General features: G+C 41.6%; 1 protein-coding gene across 2 annotated transcripts in view; it reads left to right on the top strand.

The window, feature by feature from the left end:
• The window catches only part of DICER1 (dicer 1, ribonuclease III), a 47,356-nt gene extending 42,287 nt beyond the window's left edge, over positions 1–5,069 (top strand). For both annotated transcript variants that reach the window (XM_031066320.1, XM_005417864.2), the window contains exon 28: positions 267–5,069. In XM_031066320.1, the coding sequence (XP_030922180.1) occupies positions 267–432 (166 nt within the window). In that variant the 3' untranslated portion in view covers positions 433–5,069. The remainder of the gene's footprint in view (positions 1–266) is intronic.
• Positions 5,070–23,962: the final 18,893 nt, after the last annotated feature.

Here is a 23,962-nt window from a genome sequence, read left to right as displayed (position 1 = left end):
TTTCTAAATTGTGCTTCATGAGCTACAGAGAATTTTTAAATGTCACACAGTGCTTGTAATTTCTTTTGCACTAAGCAGCTAACCTAATCATCATTGTGTGCACTGTTTTTTTGGGTTTTTTTTCTTTCCTTACATAGTTTTCTGAGAAATGTAATGATTTCTGTTTAATTTTACTGCTTTAACTTCTGTAGAAAAAAAGAATGTAGGTCTCTAATTTCACATTACCTTGCCTTGGCAGTAAGTAATTCTTGTATATATTTTTGCAGTCCTGCAGAAAGAACTTACGATGGGAAGGTCAGAGTTACAGTGGAAGTTGTAGGAAAGGGAAAGTTTAAAGGTGTTGGCAGAAGCTACAGGATTGCCAAATCTGCAGCTGCGAGAAGAGCACTACGAAGCCTCAAAGCAAATCAACCTCAGGTCCCAAACAGCTGAGACTCCTCTTAAAAATAAATGAAATGGGGAAAAAATAACATACAAATAAAGCAAATTTTTAAAAGTTGATGTTGAGAGGAACAAATTGGAAGACAGAATTTAAAGTTTGTTTGATAACAGAATAGATTACAAAACATTTAACATGTATAAAATTTTGGAACTAATTGTAGTTATAGTTTTTTGCGCAAACACAATCTTGTCTTCTTTCCTCACTTCTGCTTTGTTTAATCACGAGAGTGCTTTAATGATGACATTTAGCAAGTGTTCAGAATAATTGTTGTCAGGTCTTTTTGGTTTACTTTTCTTGTCAGTACAGCTTTGCTTAGTATTAGAAGGCCAGGGAGCTTATGCCTAATGCAGTTGCTAGATTTATATATATAGTAATCTTGGAATTCTTCAATCTGTGCACTAGTGCCAGTCATAAAGCAGTTGATAAACTGTACTGGATGATTGGGTATAAGAAAGATTAAGTGTGCCAGTATTCTCCTTTTTATTTTCCTTTTTTTTTTCTCTCCATGTCGTCTTTTTACATTAAGATGGCATTCCCAATCATTATTGCACTTATTTGTTAGGGACAGATTTTAATTGAAATGGCTGGCATACTGGTAGAGTGGAACTTCGGTTTCCTTATGCCACACAGTCTTGCATAAAAAAAGGTTCTTGCCTTAAAAATAAATAAACCCTCATTAATAATCTTTAATTTCTGATCTTTTTTGGAACAAACTGTTTTACATTCCCTTCATTTTCTTATGCATTTTACAATGATACAGCTCTATATTTACAGTACAACTCATTACTATAGCTGTGACTTATTACAGGATTATAATAGAAATTATATTCATATATATGTAATTAGGTTATTTTTAACAATTCTGAGGAGGTGGTTAGTCTACAGTTTTTTTTATACCATAAACAAAATATGGTCTTTGGCTAAAATTCCAATTTTACACAAACCTGCAAGCTAGATAGTTCCAATACTGGAAACAGCAACAAATAATTGCACAGTGCAAACTGTCACTAACAAAACAACCTTAGACATATCACACCTAAGATATGCTGCAGATTTTATAGTCAATTGGTTACGTATTTAACAAACAGAGCACCTTTACACTTAGAGATATTTCCACATAAATTTCTTACTGTACTTTTCAGAATTGCATGCATATTTCATCTACCAAAGCTGTGCTGTTAAATAACATGAAAGTTGATGTTTGAGATATAACTGCCGTACTTTTGATACATCTGTGATTTAGGTCCTTAATTTAGAGAAACTAGCTCATTGATGTTTTGGTCTACTGGGAGCGTGGGGGGAAATCATACTTGTATTTTTTAGGCTTTGCCTATACTTCTTTAATTAGATTTTTGTAGGCACTCTTCACTTAAATACCTCAGTTCTTCTTTTCTCTTCTTTTCCTTTTTATTTTTGCATGCATTGGGTTTTTTTCTGTTTTGGTGCTATGTTTATATATTATGCTTGAAATTTTAATTTTTTGCACTGTAACTATAATACCTCTTAATTTACCTTTTAAAAAAAGCTGTGGGTCTTGTATTCCCACCAGTATCAGTAGAGGTTTGCTGCAATTTTGCCCTGTTAATTATGCTTGAAGTTTGAGAAAGCAGAGCAAGGTGTTTTAACGTTTTCCAGCACAATAGTTTGAACTTGATGCTGTGTCTTATGAACTAAATTACAAACAAATACTGTATTTCCTGCTTTTAAACCCTATTCCTTTCCTCACAAATGCACACTAAAACAAAACAAAAACTGTCAGCTCTTGCTTTCTTAACAAAAAAATAAAGTAAATGCCTTAGTGACAAGGGGCAGACATTAAGCTTTTCTGAAATACAGTTTTCAAAAGTTCATGTATTTGCTATCTCAGTCACTTCTCAGTCTGTGAAAAGGACTGTTCTTGTATTTGAAAGCTGCTTGTTATAGGAGTCAAACTAAGAATTAAAATACTAGCTTATAAAAAAGTCTAGTATTTGGTACTTCAGTCATAAAAGGAGGTATAAGAACAGCAGGTAGATGATATGGTGATATGGAACAATAAAAACATGCAGTTCAAATTCTCAAATGTAAATTGCTTAGCATTAGCTGTTTAAAAAAGGTCACTGATTTAAGCTGTAGTTTGGGCTTTGTAGTAGGACTGAATTTTCTCAGTGAAAATACATGATTACTCATGTCAACAATTCTGTGTTTCTGGCCTCACATCAATCAGCAGATTAAATCAGACCATCTAGAAAGTCTTAAGTAGTTTTAGTTGCATTATGAAAAGCTAAAATTTCAGTTATTCTTTGAATGCCTAAAATTCTTACAGATTGTTACAAGGTTATAGATTCTCAGGGGTTTCAGGTAATTGTTAGCAGTGAAGTGGTTTTGGAGTGTTTGGTGCAGACAAAATCAGCTGAACCTACTCTGTGTTTCAGAACAGTTTAATGATCACTTTGTTACTAGATAAAGCGTATGAATTGGACATCTGAAATGTGTAGTGGCTGACTATAAAGTAGTTGCTGCTGCTGATGCATTTTTAAATGTGTTTTAAATGCCGCGATTTTCTCCAGTGTGACCTCATTGAAATACTTTTTATCCTTTGAGGCAGAAAATCCATATTAGTTTCCATGTTCCACATCTGTGTGTTTTACCCTACAGTTGATATGATTTTGATACTGGACAGTGTACGCTATTAAAGACCTAAATCTGATCATTTGAAGGTTGGGGTAGAAATCACTTGACATGCTATAAGCACAAGTGTAAGCGGACTGTTGCAGCCCATCTTCAAAAGCAACCACACAGGCTCCTCATAAATGGTGTGGGGGTTAATTGGCATGAACCTTGGGGTTTTTTATCTAAGTCCTGTTATACTGTACTTTAAACAGTCCTCCTAACTATGCTGCGTTTTTATTTTTATGGCTTTTTTTGCGCTGTTCTGTTCATGTAGCACAAATAAGCATTGCACTTGGTACCATGCTTTACCTCATTTCAAGGAAAAAATGCTTAACAGAGAGGAAAAATGTGGTTTGGCCTTGCTGCTGTTCTGATTTAATGACTTTGAAAAAGATAGTTTTTAATGCCTGCAATGTGTCATTTACTTGCACAACTTAAATAGGTCATTTGTAACGTCTGTGGCATTTTTACTGTACGTGGAAAAAATACAACAAAGATGTGCAACAACTCTTGATTGTATTTTAAAGCTATTATTTTTCTACTGCATCATTTTACTGTTATGTGAAGTAATTAAAATTAGAATGACCTCTGACTGACACTCCAGTAATTATCTCTGAACAAACCAACATTTTACATGTATAATGTAATTTTTGGGAGAAGACAGCCCCTAGTAATTTGGTCAACCTCAACTAAATCTGTCCAGTCTGAATATTCAGTGCTCAGTAGTGACTTCTGAAGTGTTTGTTCAGCTTGATGCTGCTAAAGTCCATACAAAAAAAAAAAACAAACTAGTATTTTTAAGTCTCATTACACAGTAGTATGTTGCAACTGCCGAGTGCAGAACTTGAACAAGAACCAGTTTCAGTGCTGGGGGGGAATAGAGTGGTGGCCCAGGGATGAGGTGCTGGATCCTCAGCTGGTGCAAATTGATGTTTTATCATTTTAGTCAATGGAACTGCATTCATTTACATATCTGAAGATCTTGTGCTTGTATGTATGTTTCAGAGTTTCATTTTTTCCTCCATGTGCGCAGATACAGAACCATCAACTGGAAAATGTGGGGGGTTTATGTTACTGCATATGACATAACATATGCTACATATTCTATGCATTTATCTGTACAGAACATGAACTTTTTGTATCCCAGTCACAGCAGCACATGCAGTCCAAAAATGACAAACAGCATTGTGGTCTGCTGTGATACTGCACTTGACTCTGACAGTATTCTGGGTTTGTTTTGGATGGGGTTCCCCATGAACAACATTCTCATGGAAATCTCTGTATTTTTAATATGAATGAAGCAAGAAGCATTTTGATTTTCGGTACTTAATTACTGACATTGATCCTTTTTCAGTTGCTCTAATATTCAAGAAGTTAATTTCTTTACTTTCATATTAGATTTTAAACTTTAAACACTACAGTTCATGACCATCAAATGTAATCTAAATATTAGCTGTAACTCAATATGAATTATGTTAGCAAATATCTAGAGGTCATTGTAGTATACTCCACTAGCAGTTAAAATTAACTTCTATCAAAGCTAACTACAATTCTTAAAAATGAATTTCATCCAATAAAATCCTTGGGGTTTTCCCTCTTTTATTTAAATGGCAACCACAGACTACATTAATTGCTTTGTAGATGCACTCAGAATTTCCTGCAGCAGCAAGTTGGTGAGAAAAATGTTTGTGAACAATAATTGGAAATTGCAGGCATTTTTATTGTAAATAGTGTGACTGAAAAGATGGTTAAAATCAAGTAGAAAGAATAACAAATATAATTTGATGGACAATAAAATATTTACCATCACATGCTGCAGCTGTCTTTAAGGGACATAAAATGTAATTCATTCATACTGTAATCATGCTGCAGAAGTTTGCAATCTGCACCTTATGGATCACAATTACCTTTAATAGTTTTTTGTAATAATTGTAGCTGAGTATATCTCCAATAAAGTTATGGTCTGTTCACCTTGTATTGTTGTTTTGCTTTTTTAAAATTCCTGTTAATATCTCCATAAATCTTCCAGAGTTTACAAAAAAATTGCTGTTCAGTCTAAATTTTTTAAAAAATGTGAAAACATTTGTGAAAACAATATTTCTTCACCTTGTTTAAAGACAAGTCTGCCTGTCTCTTTCCTCTGATGAATGAACTGTCTTCAGAGCTATGTGAAGACTCTTAAGGGACACTCAAGTTAAAAATGATGGTGTATGTGGTACAATTTGATCTCTGTGTTGACTACTATACCTGCAAAATGTCTGTTGGAGCTGGGAAGCCCCAGAGCACAAGGGTTCTGACACAGGTTTGCATGACTGCCACATGGTTTAAAAATATTATGTTAATTTGAGCTAATAGTCTCAACATTAATAACGTCAATTTCATTATTTTTCGTTGGTTTCTGTTAGTATTATGCTTATCCTGAATATTGGCAGTGTGTTTGTAGAATGTTTTGACTGGCGCAGCAGTGTCATGTATCTTTTATGGAGACAAGTCAGACCTGCCAGACAAAGGTCAGGAGTCTTCCTTTCTGAAAACTTCACAATGGGGCAGTCACTTGTTTGGCATCTGCAGTGAGCGTCTTTTACTGCACATTTTATCTTAAGCTATAGAGAAAAGCCTGCTAGGCTGCTGGTAGGCATGGTGATAGCTTTTTCTGGGATTTGGAAAAGGTGCCTTTAAGGGCCAGGCCCTTCAGGCTCCAGTGTGTGGGCTAGTAGGGATGACAACACATCCCCCACCTCCCCAGTTCTAGCAAGTGAGTCAAATGAGAACATTTCCCCCAAATTTTCTGCAGGAAAATTGGTCTGAAAATCATAATATTAAAAATTGGTTGAGGATGCCATTATATGCTGTTAATTGTGGCAAAATGAGGTGAGGGATGGCCTTCTCAACTGTGTCTGCCAGAAAGTGGTCCATCCCCTGCTGAGTAGTACTGTGGAGCAGAAAGAGTTCTCCAGAAAGTCAGGGTGTAAGATCAGTAGAGGTTCTGCTTCAGGGGCATTTTTTGTCTGCAAACTTATTTGCAGACAAACTTTAGTATCCTTTCCAGTCCTGCATCCAAGACATTTATGAAATTGAAGAGGCACAGGGCCAAGCATGGAGCCCTGTCTAACCCAACTAGTGACAGGTCCCCATTCTGATGTCAACCCTTTGTATCTGACCTGTGGGCCAGTTGCTCACCCATCCCATGATGTGTTTATCCAGCTGTATGCTGGACATTTTGTCCAGAACAACTCTTTTAAGAGACAGTATCAAAAGTTTTACTGAAATCCAAAAAGATTACATCTACTGGCTTTCCTGTATCAATTATGTAGGTTACATTGTCATAAAAGGAAATCAGGTTTGATAAGCAGGACTTCCCCTTCGTGGAGCTGTGCTGGCTGTGACCAGTGAGTGACTGTGTTGCCTTTCAGGAGTTTTTCAATACTTCCCTGAATAATCTCCGTAACTTTACCAGGCACTGGAGTGAGACTGACAGGCCTGTAGTTTCCAGGGTCTTCCTTGCCCTTCTGGAAAATTAGGACAATATGCACCAGCTTCCAGTCAGCTGGGACCTCTCTGCATTCCCAAGACTGCTCAAAAATTATCAGAGAGAGGTTTTGTGATGACATCAGCTAGCTCTTTGAGGATTCTTAGATGAATCCCATCAGGCCCCATAGATTTATAGGGATCCAGCTGGAGCAGCAGATCCCTCACAAATTCAAGGTTGACTGGGGTTTGACCATTCTCAGTCATTGTCCTCCAGTTGAGGGCACCTGAGACCCCCTTAGTCCATCACAGATGCTGAAGACAGAGGTACAGAATGCATTAAACACGTTTCTGTCCCTGTTTGTGAATTAATTGCTTTGTAGATGCACTCAGAATTTCCTGCAGCAGCAAGTTGGTGAGAAAAATGTTTGTGAACAATAATTGGAAATTGCAGGCATTTTTATTGTAAATAGTGTGACTGAAAAGATGGTTAAAATCAAGTAGAAAGAATAACAAATATAATTTGATGGACAATAAAATATTTACCATCACATGCTGCAGCTGTCTTTAAGGGACATAAAATGTAATTCATTCATACTGTAATCATGCTGCAGAAGTTTGCAATCTGCACCTTATGGATCACAATTACCTTTAATAGTTTTTTGTAATAATTGTAGCTGAGTATATCTCCAATAAAGTTATGGTCTGTTCACCTTGTATTGTTGTTTTGCTTTTTTAAAATTCCTGTTAATATCTCCATAAATCTTCCAGAGTTTACAAAAAAATTGCTGTTCAGTCTAAATTTTTTAAAAAATGTGAAAACATTTGTGAAAACAATATTTCTTCACCTTGTTTAAAGACAAGTCTGCCTGTCTCTTTCCTCTGATGAATGAACTGTCTTCAGAGCTATGTGAAGACTCTTAAGGGACACTCAAGTTAAAAATGATGGTGTATGTGGTACAATTTGATCTCTGTGTTGACTACTATACCTGCAAAATGTCTGTTGGAGCTGGGAAGCCCCAGAGCACAAGGGTTCTGACACAGGTTTGCATGACTGCCACATGGTTTAAAAATATTATGTTAATTTGAGCTAATAGTCTCAACATTAATAACGTCAATTTCATTATTTTTCGTTGGTTTCTGTTAGTATTATGCTTATCCTGAATATTGGCAGTGTGTTTGTAGAATGTTTTGACTGGCGCAGCAGTGTCATGTATCTTTTATGGAGACAAGTCAGACCTGCCAGACAAAGGTCAGGAGTCTTCCTTTCTGAAAACTTCACAATGGGGCAGTCACTTGTTTGGCATCTGCAGTGAGCGTCTTTTACTGCACATTTTATCTTAAGCTATAGAGAAAAGCCTGCTAGGCTGCTGGTAGGCATGGTGATAGCTTTTTCTGGGATTTGGAAAAGGTGCCTTTAAGGGCCAGGCCCTTCAGGCTCCAGTGTGTGGGCTAGTAGGGATGACAACACATCCCCCACCTCCCCAGTTCTAGCAAGTGAGTCAAATGAGAACATTTCCCCCAAATTTTCTGCAGGAAAATTGGTCTGAAAATCATAATATTAAAAATTGGTTGAGGATGCCATTATATGCTGTTAATTGTGGCAAAATGAGGTGAGGGATGGCCTTCTCAACTGTGTCTGCCAGAAAGTGGTCCATCCCCTGCTGAGTAGTACTGTGGAGCAGAAAGAGTTCTCCAGAAAGTCAGGGTGTAAGATCAGTAGAGGTTCTGCTTCAGGGGCATTTTTTGTCTGCAAACTTATTTGCAGACAAACTTTAGTATCCTTTCCAGTCCTGCATCCAAGACATTTATGAAATTGAAGAGGCACAGGGCCAAGCATGGAGCCCTGTCTAACCCAACTAGTGACAGGTCCCCATTCTGATGTCAACCCTTTGTATCTGACCTGTGGGCCAGTTGCTCACCCATCCCATGATGTGTTTATCCAGCTGTATGCTGGACATTTTGTCCAGAACAACTCTTTTAAGAGACAGTATCAAAAGTTTTACTGAAATCCAAAAAGATTACATCTACTGGCTTTCCTGTATCAATTATGTAGGTTACATTGTCATAAAAGGAAATCAGGTTTGATAAGCAGGACTTCCCCTTCGTGGAGCTGTGCTGGCTGTGACCAGTGAGTGACTGTGTTGCCTTTCAGGAGTTTTTCAATACTTCCCTGAATAATCTCCGTAACTTTACCAGGCACTGGAGTGAGACTGACAGGCCTGTAGTTTCCAGGGTCTTCCTTGCCCTTCTGGAAAATTAGGACAATATGCACCAGCTTCCAGTCAGCTGGGACCTCTCTGCATTCCCAAGACTGCTCAAAAATTATCAGAGAGAGGTTTTGTGATGACATCAGCTAGCTCTTTGAGGATTCTTAGATGAATCCCATCAGGCCCCATAGATTTATAGGGATCCAGCTGGAGCAGCAGATCCCTCACAAATTCAAGGTTGACTGGGGTTTGACCATTCTCAGTCATTGTCCTCCAGTTGAGGGCACCTGAGACCCCCTTAGTCCATCACAGATGCTGAAGACAGAGGTACAGAATGCATTAAACACGTTTCTGTCCCTGTTTGTGAGTTGGCTATCCTCATCCTGGAATGGGCTGATGTTTCTACACTGCCTATTGCCATTAATATGTTTGAAAAAACTTTATTTTCCTCCATACTTCTGGCAGCTTCAGCTCCAGTTGAGCTTTGGCCACAGGGATTCTCTCCCTCCAGTGGCAAGCAGCACCTCTGTGTTCCTCTATGTCACCTGACCTTGCTGCCACTGGCTATGCAGCTTCTTTTTTTTGCCTTATTTCCAAGAGATTACTATTCAGGCAAGCTGGCCTTTTGCCTCCCCTGCTTGACTTCCAGCATTTGGGAATTGTGTGTTCTTGTGCCATCAGGAGGTGATGCTTAAAAAATGACCAGCACTGATGGACCCCAGCACCTGCAAAGACATTGTCCCAGGAGATTTTACTTACTAGTAACATGAACATCCTGAAGTCTAGAGCTGAGGTTTTGCTGGCGCTTTTCCTCATGTCACCAGAGATTTCAAACTTGATCACTTTGTGGTCACCAATCTCCACTTGGTTTGTGAGATCCTCAAGCAGCAAATCAAGGAGGGTGCCTTTCTGAGTTGGCTCACTTAGGACCTGTTTCACAAAGTCATCCAGGTTTTTTAGGAATCTTTTGGCTTGGGTTGTACCAGCTGTGTGATACTCCCAATTGATTGCTGGCAAGTTGAAGTTCCCATAAGGACAAAGGAAGTTGACTTGAAAATGACACTTTGTTCCTCAGAATAATTTGTCATTGCCATTGTCCTGGCTGGGAGGTCCATTAGAGACTCCCATGATGACACCCACATTATTTGTTTGCTTCTTGATTCTTACCCAGAGGCTCTCAACTGTGCCATTGCCAGCTGTGATCTCCATACATTCTACTATCCCTTCTATTACCTACAGTACCACTGCCTGCCTCTTCTGCCCTGCCTGTCCCTCCTGAAGAGCCTGGAACCCTCCAACAGGGCATTCCAGTCACAAGACTCATCCCACCAGTTTTCACTTATGCCAGTGATGTCAAATCTCTGGGACTAGGCCAAAGCCTTCAGCTCCTCATTTGCTCCTCATAGTGTCTGCATTACTGTAGAAACATTTCAGGTGTGGTGCAGCTTAGCCAATGCCTGGTGAAGCACATTGAGAGATCCCATTAGTGTTCCTTTTCTCAAGTTCTGGCAAATCATTCAATTACTCATCACTGATGAGCCTGGTTTTGCCCCTTTCCTTCTTCAATGCCAGTTTAAAGCTCTGCTCTCTATCCTTCTGACAATCCTCAGTGCTCACCTCATAGGAATTGAAGAGAGAATACACCTGTCTATCTGTGGAAGAGTCTACAGGTACTGGTTTCTCATCTCCTTATTACAACAAAAAATGTGTTTCATAATGGCATCGGTTGAAATAAGTTGCATTTGGTTAGCTGTTATTACTCTCAAGTAAGATCATACCAAAAAAAGGAGTTTGAAAACTGAGGGGAGTAAGTTTTGGACAATGCTTGTCTGAAAAGAGGCAGTAACAAGGCTAATCATAATTCCAAATCCAAAAACACAGAGTGGGTTTGGTGAATGTATGGGCTTCCCTTAGCACTGCTGCCAGAGTCCAGGTGCAGGATCTGTTCCTTAGAGGAAATCTCCATGTCAGTGGACACAGGCAGTACTGACATGTAAGCACGTTTTATTTTCCTCAGAGCAGTGATTAGGTCTTTCCTTATTGTAGAATGTGAACAATAATTTCATTTTGGTGAGTAAAATAACCAAGATCTTTCCCAGTTTTATGGAAACAGTATCATTTACTTTGCTGCTTAACCATCTCCACTTACCTGGCTTATACTATATTTTTAACATTACATTTTATGTGTATTTTATTGGAAGTCTCATGCTAGCTTTTAAATTGAAGTAATTTTCTTCTGTTAGCTTGAAAATTTCCTGTAGTTCTGAGTTCCTGTCTGGCTCTCACTGAAGTCACTGGGAAGACATCCACTTGGGGTCTGTAACTTGTGTGCATTAGAATTTAACACAAAGGTCCTTCAGACATGATAAGTGTAAATTCCAGATGTTAAGCAAAAGGTGAGAAACACAGGGATGTGCAAAGGCAGCCTCTGCTGTTCTGCTATTTTTTCAAGCTTTTCAATAAAATGTGACACACTCACTCGCTGCCTGCTTCTGAGATAACCCAGTCTCTTCTCCCAGGTAACAAGTGACAGAGCTAGAGGATATGGCCTTGAGTTGTGCAGGTTGTTGGATATTAGGAAAAAATTCTTTACTGAAAGAGTGGTCAGGCACTGGAGCAGGCTGCTCAGGGAACTGGTAGAATCACATCCCTGGAAATGTTCAAAAGGCATGGATGTGGCACTTGGGGACATGGTTTTGTGGTGAGCACAGTGTTGCTGGGTTAATGGTTGGACTTGATGATCTTTGAGATCTTTTTCACCCTAAAAAACTCAATGATTCTATGACAATTCAGGCATTCCCTCTGCAGACAGCACCAGGGCTAACTCCCTCCCATTTCTGTGCTGTCAGTGGAGCTGCAGGGCACCATTTGGTTTTCCTGCCCTGACATCACCCTCTCAAAATGAGGTGAGTTGAATGAGAAAGAGGCTCCTTCCTCCCTAACCTTGGGATGGCACTCAGCTGGTGACATGGATCTCACAGGCAGCCTGAAGCTGGAAATGTTCTTCCAGGGTAAGTGATGGAACAAAGAGAAAACAAGATTTCATCAGAGTGCAGCATGGCCAGGGAATCACCTGTTACTCCGGGACCACTCTCATCTCTTGCCAAGGTGAGGATGATCCTCTCTTCTTTACAGTCACTTGGCCTGAAGAAGGGGAGATGAACTGCTGCCGCTTCTCCAGCATTTGTAATAAACTGGTGCCAAGTTGCAGACTTACCTAACTGAGGCACTCAGTTCCATGAGTGCAGAATCACCAGTCCAGTCCTCAACTGTATATTCCTTTAAAAAAGTAGTTTCACAGAAGTACTTGAGTGGCACTTCCACATCACTTTTGGGGTAAGGCTTTTAACTTTACTTAGCTTCTCATCTATACAGCAACACCAAGAGAAGAGCAGAGCTATTTGTATGTGTTGTCTGTCTCACTACCATATTAGAAAAAAGCACCAAACACTTTTTGTTAAGCACAGACATCTGCTTCCATGTTCTTATACTACAGCCACTTAGATAATTTTTTACTTTTGTGTATTCATTCTCCAGTCACCACATGACTTTGGACAAGACCTGTCTGTCTAAAGTGTCTGAATGGAACCCCCCCTGAATTCAGTAGAGCCTCAGGAGCTTGATGGTTAAGATTAGAGAGTCATAGTTTGGAATGAAAGGGATCTTAAAGTGTAGTTTCACCCTGCCCCACAATGGTCAGGGACACCTTCCACCAGCCCAGTTTGCTCAAAGCCCCATCCAGGCTGGCCTTCAACACTTCCAGGGACTAGGCATCCACAACTTCTCTGCCTATTCCAAGATCTGCCCTATTCTCACACAGCTATACCAATTTATGCTATTTTGCAGCACCAATTTCAAGTTAAGAAATTATTGCTTTCAGGGTGATTCTAGCTGAAATAGCAGGGCATTATGTCCCTGCCAGCAACACTCAGCACCTTTTTCCCAGCTTTACATAGTACATGTGCTCTAGGCAAAAGAGAGCTCATTATACAAACAAGCATGGCATAGGCAGCTGTGCTCCCTGTCTGGCCAACTGGCTGCTGTGCAGGGCTGTGCCAGCAAAAAACCTCACACAGAACAGGGGCAAATGTTCCTGGGACTCTGCCTCAACAGTGGTGTTGAAATTGCTCCTGGTGGAGATGGGAAGGGATCTGTGCAAGATTTAGTAAGCATTTTTTTGCTGGACCAAATGCCTTTGTTGGGCTTTAAAAATTGCTTTTTCTGTGGAATCTGTCAGCTAGGAGGGCTCCTGCATGGAGCACTGAAAATACTGCCTGCCACGGAGGACTGAATTCCCAAAGAATTCCCCTCTTCTCAGCAGTACAGCAAGGCAGGGAAAGGCAAGTGGGACCTTCCCCATTCACCTTACAGGGCTGAATCAAACATACATCCTTGTGCATGCACACTGAGAGGGAAATCCTTATTTTACTCAACATTTAATTGCAAGCCGTTGAATTCAGTGTAAAATAACCATACAGCAACCTCTGTGGAAGGTTTCTTGTAAAGTGATGTTGGTTTATTGGCAGGTTAGCTAAGGTGAAGGGTTACTTAATGCAGCAGCTGAATAAACCACAGCAGAGCCTTATGGCACACAGGCTGTAGGAACTAAACTAGATGTGAGTACATAGTCTGTGCTAGATATACAGCAGCTGCTTTTTCTATAGGATACAGTGTGTTGATGTGTGTCAGGAAATCCCAGAAACTGCAATCACTGAGGCAAGGAGTGATGGGGAACCTGCATAAACCCCTGAAATGTATCAACAAATAGAGAAAGGTGCAGACTGAAAATATGCTGGAAGAAATGCCAAGATTCAGAGACACTTCAAATATACCGGGGAAAGGAAACAGACCTGGGCAACCCAGCAGACAAATAACACCCCCAGAAAGGGGCGAGCATTGTGGGGAAGAGCTGGGCAATGGTGGAAACAGGCAGAACCAGAGTAGTCTAGTAGGCAGGAGTAAATCCATTGGTAGTGATTTTCAGTTTTAAGCCAGTTTTAAGCTTCTCACTTGATGTCCTTGTAAAGCTAAATCTAACGATTCAGAAGTTGATTCCTCGCCTTGATCAAAGAGGGTTAGAGAAGGTCCTGAATGATGGTGAGCTGGAGAGATTTGGGCTGACATGAAGGCAGCAGAGACTGCTTTGGCAATTATGGTAGGTACGAAGGAGATGAAGCTGCAGTTGGGGCCAGCTGAGGAGCACAAGCAGTGCTCCTGTGGTGTAGGTGGTGTACAGTGGTGTAGGTAGCAGCAGTCTTTGACAGGCTACTTCTAACTGAGTAAACAGCCTAGCAAACATCCATGCATTCCCTGATCTCTTCTAATATTGCATTATTTTTGTACAATTTCATCCAGTTGCCCACCACAGAGATATCTCTCAGTACACTCCCACTTTCTTGTGGTTTCCTAGAAACACAGCTGGGGTTATCTCTGGGGGATCTGGGCACTGCAGGTGGTGATACTGGAGACAGAGCCTTCAAACTTTCAGCTCAACCCCTTCACCAGCCAGAGCCGCACCACAGGGAGCTCATCCCTGTCCATGACCCACTGCCTGAAGGTTGGAGCTGAGGGCTGGCCCTGCAGTGCTGCTAGGATTCCTCACCAGTGATGGCTAGGGCAAGAATGCCCCAAATTGTGCTGAGCTCTGCCACAGCTGCCTGTACACCTCTCTCCCCTGCAACTGTGATCATGCCTTTTATAGGATGCTCCTGAGACCTGGGTATAATTTTCTGTGCTCCCCATCCCCAGCCATCATCTCTGTGTGTCAGTGTTTCTAATGACTGAGCACAATGTGCACAATTCCTCTGCTCCCCTAACCCCCGCTCCACCCCAGAGGCAGCTGTATTTCCACAGCGAATGAAGCAATTCCTGTATGCATGATTTTGAAGTGCTTTGGGACCCTTTGGGAGAGAAGGTGCAATAGTACAAGAACAAGATATTATTAAAACAGGAATCTGTGTAATAGGTGATAAATTTTGATACTGTATGTTTAATATAATATGACGGTTGTAAATCCATTGAATTACCATAGGTATTTGCTGTGCTGTGTGTTTATGAATTGTTTGGGCAGGTGTTTTTCAAGTCCCAGTTTTTCACACAAAAAGTGAGTTATAGGACAGTTTAATAATATTCCTTACTAGACTCCAATATGCTACAATTAGCTGCAGAAATGTTATCACTTGATGGTTGAGCTTGGTGGCTGATTTCTTGTATAAGAAGGTAAATGAAAAAAGCAGCAGAGAGAAAAAGAGACCTGCACAAGTAAGCTTTTAGATCTGCCTTTGATCTCTTACAAGCAAATATCTTTTAAAGCTGCAGAAATCAATATTTTCACTGTTGTTCAACCTGTATTTTACATGTGCTTTCACATAAGTTAGAAGCAGACTATTTGGATTGCAATAATGAAATAGTTCTCTAAAAGTTTATATTCAATAGTTAAACTATTTATATTTATTGATGTGAAGGGATATCTGTACTGCACATGTTACTTGGATCAAACCTTGTAGTATAGCTTTTAAATCAGATCCAAAATAATGTAATTCGGGATTACATACAGTCAGAATTTCTCATTTATATTTTTTACTGACTTCCACATAAAAAGACTTATAAGAACTTGAAAAATTGTTCCAATCTCTGAAGAAGAGAGAAGTGCTCTATTCCACTCTTCCATCTGCTTTTGTACCACAAGCTAAATCTCAGCCTGAGCTGATGTTATGCCAAGCAGCACAGTATTAAACTATGGAGAGGTAGGGTTGAGGAGAGCTTTAGAGACTGAAGAGCATAATCTCCATCACTGTAGGATTTTGCGAGTGTAAACCAGGCTGTCATTAGTTTTATGAACGCCTTTTGCTGGTGTTCTTTGGAGTGTGGAGTCCTTTGCTTGCTGAGTAGGTGTTTCAGCTCCAGAGGGGTGGATGTGACTCCCACACCTCCACGGCCATTGCTGGCACCTTCCAGATGAGCAGAGCTCATGGCTGGGTGTCAGAGGGTCTGTGCTCCTACTGCTCCAGCTGATGTCCAGGGGGGCTGAAAGTCATCACTGCCCAGCTCTCCAAGTCCCACCCCACCATGGCTCATGCCCTCCTGAGTGCCCAGGAGCCGAGCACCGCAGCATCAGGCCCGTGGCTGAGTGTCGCTGGATCTCACTGGTGTGATGCTGCAAGCTGGTAGCTGGGATGGAGTCTCACACATTTTCTTTCCCCCTGAATGGTGTAAGGAAGGCGCCTGCAGCCCGCCCCCTCCCCACACCGAGCCTTGTGCATGTGTAAAAGCTGCCCTTGGCCCCAGATGATATGTTTGCATTTCATAATTGATGCTGAACTCGACTTGAGGCAGATACGAAAGGACGATTTTTTAAACAGATGTTGCAGGTCACTTGTAAGTTATTTGTCAAATAAGTTTCAGAGCACAAGCCGCTGCTTTTGCCATTGTAACCAAAGGCGTCTGCTGTTCAGCAGCAGTAATTACAAAGCCAGGGCAACGCAGGGAAAATTCATCTTATTTAAAAGTGCTTTAGTGTCACCAAACAGCTTGCTATGCCATTAGGTGAGTTTTGCTAGACACATTCAAGTTGAGGATTTTAATTTGTTTGAAGTATTCTCTAAAACAGAATTATGTTGGAGTTTACATAAAATGAGAGAATGACATGAAAAGTTTTAACTTAAGCAGCAAAATATAAAGGCTAATCTTATTTAAAAGTAATATGTGTGTCTTGATTGAGTGCCCAGATACACTCAACTGGGACATTTTAGTGGAATCGGTTCTAAGCTGTTACACTGAGTTATACAGAGTAGGTTTTCCTGAGCTCACATTGCCAGACCTGAAATACTCTTGTGGCTGCATTTAATAAAGAAACGAAAGTCTTGGGTAAGGGGATATGATTTTTTATGACAGAAGGAATGCAAATAACTTTTAGTCTCATTGCCTAGACCGGGTTTGGTCTGATTTGATGGAGTTTAATAATGACTTATAACCTGTGCTGACAATGTGCAGACCCGCACAACGTCATTTAACTCATTTATTCTGCTTGCTGTAAAAACAAAGAGATGGCAAATAAATATATGGAAAGTTCATTGTTTGTCAGAGGGCCCAAGCCAAAAGTTTTCAGTGACCTTTTAAAATATGGTCCCAGGCTAGTACTAAAATGTCTGTCACTCAGCGCACACACTTGCACAATTTGGCCTTTTAACCCGTGCATCTTGTTTTTCTCTCTTTCAACTGGTTGTATGAATTTCAAATCAGCTGCAGCTATTTAAGTTTTTGCATTGGAGGATTACTGTAAATTGCAGTCTGACAATTACAATGTACAGCGCACAGGAGAGTTATTAATGGATAGGTCTACTGATGGCCTTTCAGCGCTGACGAGGGCCTGGTGTTCCTCAGCCGTAATTAGATCCAGGGGTCGGGGTCTGTGGATGAGGCAGAGGAGGGGGCGGCCGGGGAGCGCCGCTCTATCAGAGGAAGATATCAATTGATCAGAGATAGTTACTATCGGCAACGTCTAAATCTCTAATTCACCTTCTTCTTAATGACTTGTATTGGCTTAAGAAGCTAAGTCATTTGACAGCACGGAGCTCGGCTGACAAAACTGTGCAGGTGGTTTTAATAGAGGATTCCTGTTGCTTGAGATTTCACTAAAGACGGAGCAACAGTTCAACAGACACAACAGAGGCCAGTAAAAACCCTGCTCTGCTGCTCTGCTCTCTGAGGGTACCACTGGGGCTCAGGCTGCTCTGAACCACCACTCCCATTTACATGGCACTTTTTCCCTTTGCAGACCTGAACAAGGGCTTTCTCTGAGGTTTCAGTATTTATTTTAAGGAATGAATCTTATGTGGGCATAAATTATATGTGACAAATGAAAACCCTTTGGAGAGGGAGATTTATTTATTTATTTATTTATTTATTTATTTATTATTGCCCTATGAAAAATGTTTTCCAGGACACAATGTCCCTGGAAAATGAAATATGCTTTTAGGACAAAGAGAGAGCCCAATGCCCAGGAAAAACCAGAGAGCTTTGTAAAAGCTGAAGACAACAGTTTTTTGCCATTGTTAAACCAAATGCAAACCAAGTGCTTAGATTAGACATGGCTTCATGACCCAAAACGTCAGCTTTTTAATGAAGTAACCCAAGAAGCAATGGTTTTGTGCTTAGATTATCACAGTGTATATCCAATAAGTGACGGGCACCTAACACCCCAAGGCGCTGCTGATCCAGCCCTGTTCCTCTCTAGAAGGATTACAACCACCTGCTGGGAAGTTTTCCATGCAGTAAAGCTGGTAGCCAAACTGATATTCACAGTATGTCCCAGAGACTTTTTATTATTATTATTTGGATGATGTATACACATGGGAAATACAGGTTTGAGTCTGTTAAGGCTCTTTTTGGGGGTAAACATTTGTTTAAAATCTTGTTCCAATCTCTTAACACATATTGAAGTAAAATCTAATTGAGTAGATCACTGGCATAGGCAGAACTTTCTGTTGTTGTTCTTGAGGGAGAGCTCAGCAGAAAAGCACGTCTGTGGGACTTTGCATTGTAGCCTTGAGTGGAAACATATTTATCAGCACAAAGCCTGCTATTTTAAGCTCTTCTGGAACTAGCAAAACTGATGGACATTTCTTCTGATTTCACCACCAGGTTCATGACCTCATTCCCAATACCACTTCTAGGTTCATGTCAAGGTTTCTACTTGTGAGCCATTGTACTTCCAATGAACTTGCAACCCAACTCTGTTAGCTATGGCTTTGCAGCTCCTAGGCTGAGGACTGCTGGCCTGAAGTGTTAAGAATAAATACACCGTGCACCTGTAGAGTGCTGTTATCTCAAGATCTCTAAGTGCTTTCAAAACTTGCTATTTATGGTTTATAAAGCTCTGAGTGTTCTATCAGAGGAGAAAACAAAGGCAGGGGAAAATAAGTAACTCTCTCAAAAGCAATAAATTGTTAAATGGTTTGCTAAGTAATTTGCCCAGCCCAGTTTATAGGCTGAGCTAGAGTATGCATTGAAATCCTGGTTCTTTGATACTGCTGGTGAAAGTCACAAAATCACAAAATTATTTAGGTGGAAAAGACCTCCAAGATCATGAAGTTCAATCTTGGACTGATCACCTCCTTGTCAACTAGACCACAGCACTAAGTGCCATGTCCAGTCATTTCTTGAACCCCTCCAGGGATGGTGATTCCACCATTTCCTGGGCAGCCAAATACACAACTCCTTCAGAGAACTAATTCTTCCTGATATCTAAACCTCCTATGCTTTGAGACTATGTCCTCTTGTCCTATCACTTCTTATCTGGGAAAAGACACCAATCCCCACCTAGCTAGAAGCTCTTTTTATGTAGTTGTAGGGTCCTTTCTGAGCCTCCCCTCCTCCAAGCTAAACACCCCCAACTCCCTCAGCTGCTCCCCATAGGATTTGTGTTCTGGATCCTTCCCCAGCTCTGTTGCCCTCAATGCTCCAGCCCCTCAATGTCTCTCTTGTCGTGAAGGGCCCAGAACTGAACACAGCATTTGAGGTGTGGCCTCACCAGTGCTGACAATCATGGGGACAATCCCTGCCCTGGTCCTGCTGGCCACACCATTGCTGGCACAGGCCAGGATGCCATTGGCCTTCTTGGCCTCCTGGGCACAGCTGGGTCAGGTTCAGCTGCTGTCAGAGGGCACCCCCAGGTCCTTTGGCACCAGGCAGCTTTCCAGCCACTCTGCCCCAGCCTGTGGCACTGCCTGGGGCTGTTGTGGCCAAATGCAGCAATTGGCCTTGAACCTCATAGTGTTGGCCTCAGCCCATCAGACCTATTGGCTTCAGTGTGCTCTGGAGCTCACCAGCATTTTCCTTTGCTTTATGTAATGATGGTACCCAGAAGCCCAAGCCACAGATAATTACCACATAATTATAAACTTTTGTCATTAAAGTGAGAGCTGTCAGTTTGGAGCTGAGTGACTGAGATAGCTGAGGTGTCAGTGTCATCCTGAATTTGACAGGGATGTGCCAGAAGAAAGCTAACTGGAGAATGGTGCTGAGGAGGAGGGCTGCTTTTCTGTACAGTGAAGCAAAACAAAAGAATGTGACAGGACTTGTCTTCAACCCAGAATGTTCCTATTCTGCCATGAACAATGAGGGATGCCCAACAAGTACTTTTGGGACAAGTGTGTAGGGGAGCTGTTTGTTATAATAAATTGTTTTATTTTAGAATTGCCTGTGCTTATGCCCTTAGACTTCTGCTTTTTGTGTTTGAAGTTACATGGTGAAGGGAAGGTTTCTTCACTAATTTTTAGAGTAATCCCTACAGTGAAAAGCTATTGCTGACACCCTTGGATGCTATTATTTAGTCACAAGCTATGGGCAATGGTGAGGACAGTAAGCGGTGTGGTTCTTCAAGATCCCAGCACATACAGAAAGGTGTTTTCCTGCTGTCATGTGCCTTGTGTCATCTGCCAGGTACTGGTGCTGGGGCAGGGCTATGTCTCCACCACGTTGTCTACAACTGCCTGCGAAACAGACAAAAATCAAACTTCTCACTGAGGAGGAGTTTGGTACCAAGAGTCAAGCACAATCTGTTCTCTTGCTGTAAGTCTGTCGTTTTTATGATTTAATTTTTGTTCAAGTATGGGTTGGAATATTTCAATTTATTTTGCTCTCCTCTGTTGAGGGTCTTGGTGAAAGAATTGTTGGGGAGGTAAAGAGCAAATCTTGATCACTTAGATCTTAAAGGTGACAGTTTTGGCATGTTTTGAGGGCTTGAAGCAGGGGGGGCACATTCTTTGCTCATGTTAAAAGGGGAACCTCTGCTGACTCAGTCAAGCTCTGTTCATTTATGCAGACAAGATAGGGCCCAGTGGTTTGCTCTGTAATGGTTTCCATAAGAGACACCTCGGCTCACTCTCAGTACTCTGTGTGGTGTGAATCACTGCAACCTGTTAGCAATTTTGAGCAAGGCTGTTAGCACCATGAGCTGATCAGCTGAGTTTTGCAGAGAGTCACTGAGCTGTTCTGTCTCTCACAGTCCCTTTGCTCTGGCAGTTCACCTCTTCCTACAGGGCAGTGTAATGTGGGAGCTGCTGGTGTTAGGCTGCTCTTCCCCCTTTTGCTTGCCAGTCATGACTGTGCCCCACCATGTAACACTTCAATTCAAGCATGCCTGCTCTGCTCCATGGCTTTGAAGGGAGTTACTCTCTTCCTTCATGCCCATGAGCTGCTGACATTGTGATAAGCTGGTCACAAGAGGGTTCATGATTGGTGACTTAATTCTATCATGGTGCCCATGAACCATGATCAAAATATGATTTTCTCTGTGCGCTGGGACTTGTGTCTATACCTCATGCCTCCTCCCCAAGTAAAAAAGTTTACTAATTCAATCTTTAGTTCATATATACCTGTATATATTCTCATATATACACACACTGTAAGTGGGTGTGTACAGGACTTGCTGTCCTATGACTTGCATGTCAAACATCTGACGACAAAGGAAACCACCAGCTCTCCAGCTTCTGAAGTGAAGCACTGCTGCAAAAAGTATTATAATGAATAACTGACTTCTGTCTTAGTGGTGCCTTCATCTTTTTAATCCTTTTTAAAATAAAGTCTGTTTTGACTGTTCTGCTGTACTGTTAACAGACGGATACACTCAAAATGTTGGCAGTTAGGTTCAAGACTGGATTAATATACTTTTGTTATTTTAATAGCATATCCAAAGGCAAATATTCCTACTGGACTCCACCCTTCAGCTGTGAAGCAGATTGTAAATCAGTCCCTTTTTTGTTGTTTTTAAAGTAGTTTAGGGGCTTTAAAATGGTATTTAACATTATTACAGTCTGCTTGAATATTGTACAATTTCTAACTATTTCTTCTTTTTTTTATATCCACTTTCCTGCCACTCGGAAGCTTCAAAAGAAAACAGTGCAGTCACTGCTAATGCCAAGGTGTAGCAAAAGTGCTTATACTGTTCCTAATGACTGTTCTCTCCCAAGTATTTAGGTGCTATGATTTTTGGCTTGCTAGGAAAAACCAACATTTACAGAGGGAAAGAATGAAGGCCGGGTTTTCAGACTTTGTCTTTAAGGCTGGAATGGGTAAATTTGTCATTGGACCATTCCCCAGGAAAGGTCCAATAGGTACAGAGCCAATGGTCTTTGTCCCTTTGCTGCCATCCTTAATGTACCACTAAGACTGTGGAAAAAAATATTCTGCCTCTAGAAATATGGAAGGAAATGGCTACTGGATCAGGAGCCAGCAGTTCTGACACACATCAGACACATCCATCAAGCACTCCATGACCTGTGAAAATTATATCCTAAAATATCCCTGTTCATGTGTTTCTATTTTGAAATTTCAGTCTCTGGGTTTATTCTCTTTCCTCAAAGTCAGAGCAATGTAACTGGGTGTTGGAGGAAACTGGTTTTTGAGCTGATCTTAGATTCTTGACTGATTCTAAAAATAGGGCCAGCCTATCCATTAAGATAAGACTGAAACTCTGGTGACATTAAGCACAGTTTGGTGTTCTGGTCTGCAAAAAATGCCTATCCTGTCTAGCAGGGCCATTGTGTTGGTCTAGCCTCTCAGACCTGGGTGAGAGGTTCCAGGCTATCAGATGTCACCTCCCACCATGTCTGAGCAGTTACTGTCCCTAGAGGGAGAGAACAAGCGAACATATGATGTTTCAGAGCTCTTGTGATAAAGCTTGAGCACCCTGGAAAGCAAATCTGCTTCTTGCTCACCTCGTTCTCTTCTGATTTCATGTCCCTAAACTCTCTTGTGCTGCTTGTTTTCCTTTTCTTTGCAAGGCTCCCCTTATCTGGACTCCTGCTAGATCTCATGTTCCCGTTCACATCCTGCCCCTGTGCTGTGGAGGGCACATGGGATCAGTGCAGCCTGTGCTGGGAGCCCTCAGCCTCACGGAGGGGCCAGCATCTGTGCACAACATGCTGTGCAAACCCAAGGCTGCTGGCTGTGTCAGTAGCATGTTTAGACTTTCCCAAATGAAAGGACTCAAAGGTGAAAAAGATTATCATTTTTCAATCCCTGTAATCTAATCACTGTGTAGGCTGACATCCAACCTTGCTTTCCTGCCCTCCCAGCATTGTGTTCCTGCCCCTGCACACTGAGCTGAGCAAGGGAACTACTCTCATCACAGCTTGTCTTTAGGTATTTTTCTGTTTTAAGGTCATGTTAGCTTTAAGCTGGATCAGGTTCCTCATCTGACCTACTGGATAAAAATTTCAGGAGCTGACACCAATCTCCCGTGCCCTGGCTGTGATTTTCTGTGAGACCTCTGCCCATGTGCTCCCAGTGTGTGCCTCCCATCACACCAGCCATGGCAGTGCCACCGGGACCAGCTGCTGCCCCACTGCTCGGGTTACTCAGCGAGCTGATGTGTCAGTGTAGGAGCGGTCCTGTGGTCCCAGCACAAGGAACTCATTGGAAATGGTTGGCAGTGGACAGGTGAGGGAGAGCTGGGCCATCTCTTTCAGTGGGTCAGAATAGGTGTGGTGTGAAACTGGACCTGCACAAAGGCACGAAACAAAGCACCAGCTCAGCATCCTCATGTCAGACACAAGCAAGCATTTAACCATTTGCCTTGAGGATGGGACAGAAGAATTTACTCAATACTCCTGCAGGTAGCAGTCAGTGTGCTGTGGCTGGCTCCCTGCTCCCCGTCCACCCCGCACGCGCGCACACACACACAAACACACACACACAATGACTTCTTTGTTGGAGTGGAAAAATGCTCCACGGGGAGCTGCACATCCCAGAATACAGCTCTGCTTGTGTCTAGAGCCGTGATGGATCACTGTGGGGAACCTTAAATCTCTGCAGCGCTCAGATCTCTATCAAAAATGAGGGCAGCTGGAGTACGCTCCATTTAATGTAAGCTGCATGTATAGCTGGATTCCTTACCACCTTGTCAGTGCCACCCCCAGCTGCCAAGGCCGAGAGCCCTTGAGTCCACTGAAACCAAAGGGAGGTGAGCATTTTCTTTGACTTGGATGCAGGTATTTTAAAGGGAACATGGGAAATAATTAGCACATAATTAACCTGTGGAACTTTCTGCCAGGAAGTATTACTGAGGCCAACCGCTCTGCAGGGTTAGGAATTTATATGAACAATAAGAGGTTCAAAGTGGAAAAGGTATCAGCCTTCAAAGTAGGGAGGACATCATTAAACAAAGTGAGTTAAGGAGATGGTTTTC

Source organism: Geospiza fortis, unplaced genomic scaffold (genome assembly GCF_000277835.1).
Source record: "Geospiza fortis unplaced genomic scaffold, GeoFor_1.0 scaffold23, whole genome shotgun sequence".
Classification (NCBI taxonomy): domain Eukaryota; kingdom Metazoa; phylum Chordata; class Aves; order Passeriformes; family Thraupidae; genus Geospiza; species Geospiza fortis.
Note: the sequence above shows the minus strand (reverse complement) of the source record. Positions and strands in the feature narration are given on the sequence as shown.